Source organism: Pinus tabuliformis, chromosome J, assembly GCF_031772625.1.
Source record: "Pinus tabuliformis cultivar Carrire ecotype Pingquan chromosome J, CPIR1, whole genome shotgun sequence".
Classification (NCBI taxonomy): domain Eukaryota; kingdom Viridiplantae; phylum Streptophyta; class Pinopsida; order Pinales; family Pinaceae; genus Pinus; species Pinus tabuliformis.
Window position 1 is genome coordinate 1,010,333,355 of NC_142295.1, and position 6,875 is coordinate 1,010,340,229.

General features: G+C 43.3%; 1 protein-coding gene across 1 annotated transcript; it reads left to right on the forward strand.

The window, feature by feature from the left end:
- The first annotated feature begins 250 nt into the window (after positions 1–250).
- LOC149230281 (uncharacterized) lies at positions 251–1,411 on the forward strand. Its single transcript, XM_089381263.1, has one exon. The coding sequence runs from the start codon at positions 251–253 to the stop codon at positions 1,409–1,411; it is 1,161 nt and encodes a 386-aa protein (XP_089237389.1).
- The last annotated feature ends 5,464 nt before the right edge of the window (positions 1,412–6,875 follow it).

The following is a 6,875-nucleotide window of genomic DNA, read 5'->3' on the forward strand; positions in this document are numbered from 1 at the left end:
ACTAGGCATTCAGCCAGGAAGCCAATGGGACGGTAGCTTGCCCCCAAAAGACACCAAGAAGAGAGGAAGAAAAACGGATCTTCAGCGAACGATCGAGATTGGGAAAATCCTGGTAGACTGGGGCAGGTATGCTAAGTTGACGAAGTACTACAAACCCTCTCTCAATAGTTAAATCATGAAGCTGGTATCATGGAATGTAAGAGGGCTCAACAGCCCAGGAAAACTCAGAATGTTAAAAAACATGATTAAAATGGAAAAACCGCAAATGTGCTTTATCCAAGAAACCAAATGTAATAGCTCTACATTAGGCAGTATTCTCTCCAAGGCTTGGCCAGGTTGTCGATCGGTTGCGGTAGATGCCTCTGGAGCTTCAGGAGGGCTGGAAATAGCTTGGAGTACACAAGTGATTACTCTTTCAGATTTTCACGCCTCTCACCACCTCATCCAGGCTGAGTTCCACATCCTAGGTACGAACATTCATGGAAACCTCTCAAATGTTTATTTCCCACAGGACACAGGAAGCAAAATTGCTCTTCTTGATACTATAGAAGCCCTGAACAACAATAGGAGGCACCCGCTATGGATAATAGGAGGGGATTTTAACATGATCACCAAGCTAGAGGAGAAGATTGGGGGTAGAAATATAATGGAACAAGAAAACTCCCACTTCAAGGATTTCATTCAGAATACTTCCCTCATAGATATGCCTTTCTGCAATGGAACTTTCACATGGAGCAATCGCAGAGCAGGCAAGCATCAAATCGCTTCCAAACTGGACTGCTTCCTCATATCAGACAATGCGGTTCACCTTGGAGGAGATTTTTCAGCAGCTATTCTTTCCCACATTGGATCGGACCACTGGCCGATAGCCCTCCAGTGGCAAAGACCAGGCAACCAAACCAGAAGACCCTTCCGCTTCGAAGCATTCTGGCTCTCGCATCCCTCGTTTAAAGACTTTGTCAAAACAACATGGACATCCTTCATCCCGCCGGAAGGATCCAAGATGTATCAGTTCCAACAGAAGCTTAGGTTCCTAAAAAGTCAATTAAAGCAGTGTAACAGAGAGACCTTCGGCAACATATTTACAGCGCAACAGGATTTAAACAAGGAACTAACGGACCTACAACAAAGGATAATCACAAGGGGGCACACTGAAGAAACTCTGGAAAAGGAACGACGCATCCAAAGCCAACTGGAGGAAAGGAGGAAACAAGAGCAAATATATTGGAAGCAAAAATCCAGAATCAGATGGTTGAAGGAAGGAGAGCGAAATACCAAATTCTTCCACAGAACCACTATTCAGCAAAGAATGCACAACAGCATCCCTTACATCCAAAAACGAGGGGCAAAAATAGAAAAGCATGAGGAAATTGAGGAGGAATTCCTCAATCACTTCAATCAGGTCCATTGAGAGCCTGAAGGAGACAGGCGTCCGGCTATTGAGAAAATAACCAAAAATGTGCCAAAAATCATCACGGAGGAGCACAATGAACTTCTCCTTCGCCCCATTCTATCTCAGGAAGTGGATGAAGCTATGGCCCAGCTCAAAGAAGGAAAAGCCCCTGGCCCAGATGGATTTACCACAACATTCTTCCACACCTTCTGGGAGCTAATAAAGCAAGAGGTCTGGCAAATTGTAGAAGAATCAAGAGCTCTCCATTGGCTGCTTCCCTCTCTAAACTCAACCTTCATTGCTCTCATTCCTAAAGAGGAAGACTCCATAACACTTGACAAGTATAGGCCGATTGCTCTTTGCAATGTCATATACAAAGTCATATCCAAAGTAATTGCGAATCGGCTAAAGCCCCTCTTGCCCCTGTTTATCTCGCCGGAACAGTCAGGGTATGTGGAAGGACGACAGATTATGGACGGAATTCTCCTCACGCACGAGATAATACACTCTCTCAAGCAAACCAAGCAGGTAGGTATGATTCTCAAACTGGATCTCTCTAAGGCTTTTGATAAACTCAGCTGGACTTACATTCAGCAAATGCTAATAGCCTTTGGATTTTGCTCCATGTGGGTTCGATGGATCATGAGTTTAATCACTTCTACTCACTTCTCCATTCTAGTGAACGGCATTCCCTCCCGCCCCTTCAAACCCTCCCGAGGAATCAGGCAAGGTGACCCCCTATCTCCCTTCCTCTTTGTTCTTATGGCTGAGGGTCTAGGGCATCACATAAAAAATGCCCTCCACTCTCATAAGCTCAAAGGCCTTTCTGTTCACAACACCCCTGCTAACTCCCATCAGCAGTTTGTTGACGACACCATGCTATTCGGCTACCCCTCTGTCCAGGAAGCCTCCTGCTTCAAATCCCTGCTCTCTGATTTTACTGAAGCCTCAGGCACTAATGTCAATTGCACTAAATCGCAAATTTTTTTCTTTCACACCCCTCCCTCAGTCAAGTCCGCGGTGACCCGCATCTTGGGTTTTCCCTCTGCCACCCTCCCGTCCAAGTACCTTGGGGTTCCTCTCACAGCCTCAGCCATTAAGCATTCCTCCTGGCGATCTCTCCTTGAAAAAATCGACTCACGCCTTAACCTCTGGACCTATAGAACTCTAAATCTAGCCAGTCGAGTGGTCCTCATCAAGTCGATTCTTCAGGCAATGCCTCTCTACCTGTTCTGAATCCTAGCAGTGCCAAAGTGGGTGTTAAAACGAATAAGGAATCTTCAGCGTGGCTTCCTATGGGGAGGTTCGGCAACTAACCGTAAATGGGCTCTAGTAAAATGGGCTACTGTTTGTACTCCCAAAGATAAAGGGGGCATTGGACTGAGAGACTCGGAGCATAGCAATTCCATCATGAGCGCCAAGATCCGGTGGCAATGGGTCACTAATCCAGATAAGCCCCAGGTCAAGCTATGGACAGCTAAATACGCCAACAATAGACCTCAGGAGGAACTCATCAGGTTCACTCCCAATGTCAAAGGCTCGCTAATATGGAATGCAGCCAAACAGCACTTCCACCTAATTCAAACACACAGCTTCTGGGAAGTGAGGGATGGCAGAACGACAAGATTCTGGACGGATGCATGGAATCAGATGCCAAAGCTCAACAGTATTCTGCACCCAGTTCCAGAATTCAATAGGCAGGAGCAGCAGCAAGAAAAGATCCAACAGTTCTAGCTGCCGAACACGGAGAACGGCTTCAGGAAATGGAAACAGGGTTATCAATTAATCCATAACACAAACCTTCAAGACGCTGAGCAGCTGGAGTAGGAGCTGCGGAAAAGAAATATTAGACAGAACGAAGGAAATGACATACTTCGTTGGGGGTATCAACCAAAAGGTACCTACACCCCTTCAGAGGCGTACAAAATAGTAAGTAATATTAACATCCCGTCTGACCCAATATGGCGCAAAATATGGGAGCTCGACTCCTGGCCCAAAGTCTCTCACTTCTTATGGTTAGTAGGACATAAAAGAATACTCACCTGGGATAAATTAAGAAGAAGAAACTTTCATGGTCCGTCCATTTGCTATAATTGCAATTGTAATGAGGAAACTCTTCAGCACCTCCTAGACTCCTGCCCCTTAGCCAATCAACTATGGGAAAAGGCAAGCTTCAGATGTCAAAGAAGATGCAGATTGGAGAACGACATTACCAACTCTTTAAGACAATCGCCTCAGAAACCTTACAAAAGCGAGCTCCTCAATTGTCTTTGGAACACTATCCCTGGTCTAATCCTCTGGAGCATATGGAAGGAAAGAAACAAACGAATATTCAAAAACCAATGTTCCCCAATCGAGGACGTATGGAGGAGGTTCTATGGAAATCTCAAAGAAACGATATTGCTAAGATCATGGGCACAGGAGGATCTACCCTCTCTAAACGATGAGAAAAGCATCTTGGACAACTGGAAACTGCATCTTCCTAAGGAACTTCATAAGAAAGGCTCTGCCAAAAGTAGCAACAACAACAAAGGTAAATGGACACCCCCTCCAAAGCACTCCTACAAGCTCAACTTCGATGGTGCTTCCAAAGGCAACCCTGGTATGGCTGACTTCGGAGGCATTCTAAGAAATCACGAAGGCTCTCCCATGCAGATATACTTTGGCAATATAGGATGGGATACTAATAACTCAGCTGAGCTAGAAGGACTATGGCAAGGGCTCACTCTTGCATGGAATCTCAACCTCCAACCATTGGTCGTGGAAGGAGACTCCCAAATTCTCATTAACATGGCCAAGCGCATTCAGAATGGAACCCAAGCAAGGAAAATCGCCACTAGCTGGAGGCTAGAAGCAAGATTGGAGGCTATTGAATAATTGCTACGCAGCAACAGAGCTATCTCTTTTACTCATATAAAAAGGGAAGGCAACAAGGTTGCTGACCTTCTCGCCAATATAGGAGTGGAAAGCGAGAACACCCTTCTCACTGGGAATACCACCATAATTCCAAATACTGTCCAGGCTCAGGAATATGATAACCTGTTCCAATGTGATACTGATGTCCCGGATGCGGGTGATAGTACGGGTGGCAGGGAGGAGCCACATGCCAGCCATGTGGAGCCTTAAGCTCAAGCTTAAATGCTAGTGCGTCTCTCGCCGCCGAGGATTAAAAGCTCAGGTGAGGGTGATGGGAATTCAATGCAACGTCCGGTTCATTGGTGCGACTGCAATCTGCAATTATGGAAAACAAGTATCGAGGGAATGTTGAGGTTATTAAGGTGGCTGAAGGTATGGAGCAGGGTCAAGCTCAATGTTGTGGTAACAAGGTTCAGGCTCCTGTGTGTTGTTCTGTTCTACAGGCCATAGCTCTTGCTGTCAATGCCAGTTTTCAAGGTGGAGAGGGTTGCCTCCAGGTCGGAAACTCTGCTGGTTGCCGCCCTTGCTCTGTTGAGTGTTGTCCCAGGTCTGCTGAGAGCAACGCTAACTCAGTTGGGGGCTGTATCCAGTTGGGAAGGTCTTCAATCGCAATACTGCTTCAAGCCGCTGGTACTCCTGCAACTATGGTTAGACCCCGGCAAAGACTACTCAGTCAACGAGGCTCTGCTCGGGGAGGGTCTTCTCGTCCTCCAGCTACAGAGCCCCATCTCCAATGTTGCCACTGTAATTTCCATAGAAGGGCAGAGGCCAATCCCCTCCAGGCGAGCCAGTTCATGGATGCGAGCAGTCCAAGCTTTGAACCAGACCCTCTTCCTGCGTTTGGCTCAGCCATCTTCACTTTCGGCAGCTCGAAGAATAAACCACGCATTAATGCTCACATTTCGGTCTTATTCATCGAGGAAACTCAGGATGGTGAAGGTGGCTCGCGCAATCAGGAGGAGGTCCCAGACGAAAGCATGGAAGGTGACGAGGAAAGACCGGCGGGGGCTCCTGTGCAAGCTTCCATCAGCCCTCAGGCTCAGCAGGCGTCGACATCCAAGGAGAACACTGCTGAAGACTGGGACTCCTTCCCCACTGCAGAAGAGCGAGAGAAGTATGGATGGTGCAGAATTGTCGAGGAGAAGCCGGAGGACTAACCTCCACTGGTTCAATCTGTCGTTTTCCACAATTGTGCAGGTCCTGTTCCGGTCCTATATCTATGTCTATGTCTCTCTGGTTTATGTTTCTGTCTATGTCTGCTATGGCTATGTCCCTCTTGTTTACGTTTATGTCTATGTCGGCTCCGGCTATGTCTATAACTCTTTTGTCGCCCCTGCAAGGGATGTTCTACTCTGCTCCGGTGCCCCTACGCGGGATGTTTTTTGCATGGTAAAGATTCACTGTCATATTTTAATGTACTGTGAGGATAGTTTTGTCTGGTCGAGCAGCCCCTGCGAGGGCGGGTCTGGTGTTGAGAAATCATGTTCCAAAGAGCCACAGTCGACCTTGGGCAATCTGAATATATGCCTGTAATGTTTTTCTTCTGTACACAATAAAATAGAATAGATTTACCGAGAAAAAAAAAAATAATGAACCTTAATATTAATATTAATATTAGTACTCATCACCTTTATTAATATTACTATTTTTATTATAGTGTTGACCAAGTTTCATCACAATCAACTATTAATAATATATTCAATCATATAATAATAATAATATCAACTATTAATAATATATTCAATCATATAATAATAATAATAACAATAACATAGTCAACCTTATTATGATTATTCTTTTTATTCAACTTTATTAATATTAATAATATTATATAGTCTTGACTAAATTTAATCATGGTTAACTCTTAATAATATATTCAATCTTATAATAATAACAATAATATAGTTAACTTTATAATTGTTATTAGTAATCTTTATTTTTATTAATATTTTCACTATTAAACATTTTAAAGTCTTTATTGTGATTGACCAAGGTTGACTTTGGTAACTCATATATAATATTTATTGGAAAATTGTAAATCTTGATTGTGACCAACAAAGGTTGACCTTAGTCGACTAAGGTTGACAATATTTGACTTTAGACAACCATAGTTGATTATAATTAAAACCCGTGAATATAGTAAGATATATTGCTATGAGTATTATTATTATTAGTAAATTTTACTAATATTAATAATAATGTTATAATTTCTGTATTCAAGCTTCTGTGATCCATAAGGAATTAAGCAAAGCCTTTCGGTAGAAATCCCTTAAGAGAATTTCTTTTCCAACGCATTTCGAACCAACAAGTATTGTTCGTCATGAGGACCTTCGAACCAGATAAGGTTCACCAAGTTTTGACCATGGTCAACTATTAATATTAAATTTAAACATATAGTAATAATAATAATATAGTCAACCATATTATTATTATTAGTCAACTTTCTTATAATTATTATTATTATTAAACATTTTTAAATCTTGATTGTGACCAACTAACGATGACTTTAGTTGACAATGTTTGACTTTAGTCAATCACATTTGATTATAATTGAATATGATTGAGT

Excerpts from the sequence above, each read along its gene's own strand:
- LOC149230281 (XM_089381263.1), top strand. The coding sequence starts at position 251 with ATGGAAAAACCGCAAATGTGCTTTATCCAAGAAACCAAATGTAATAGC.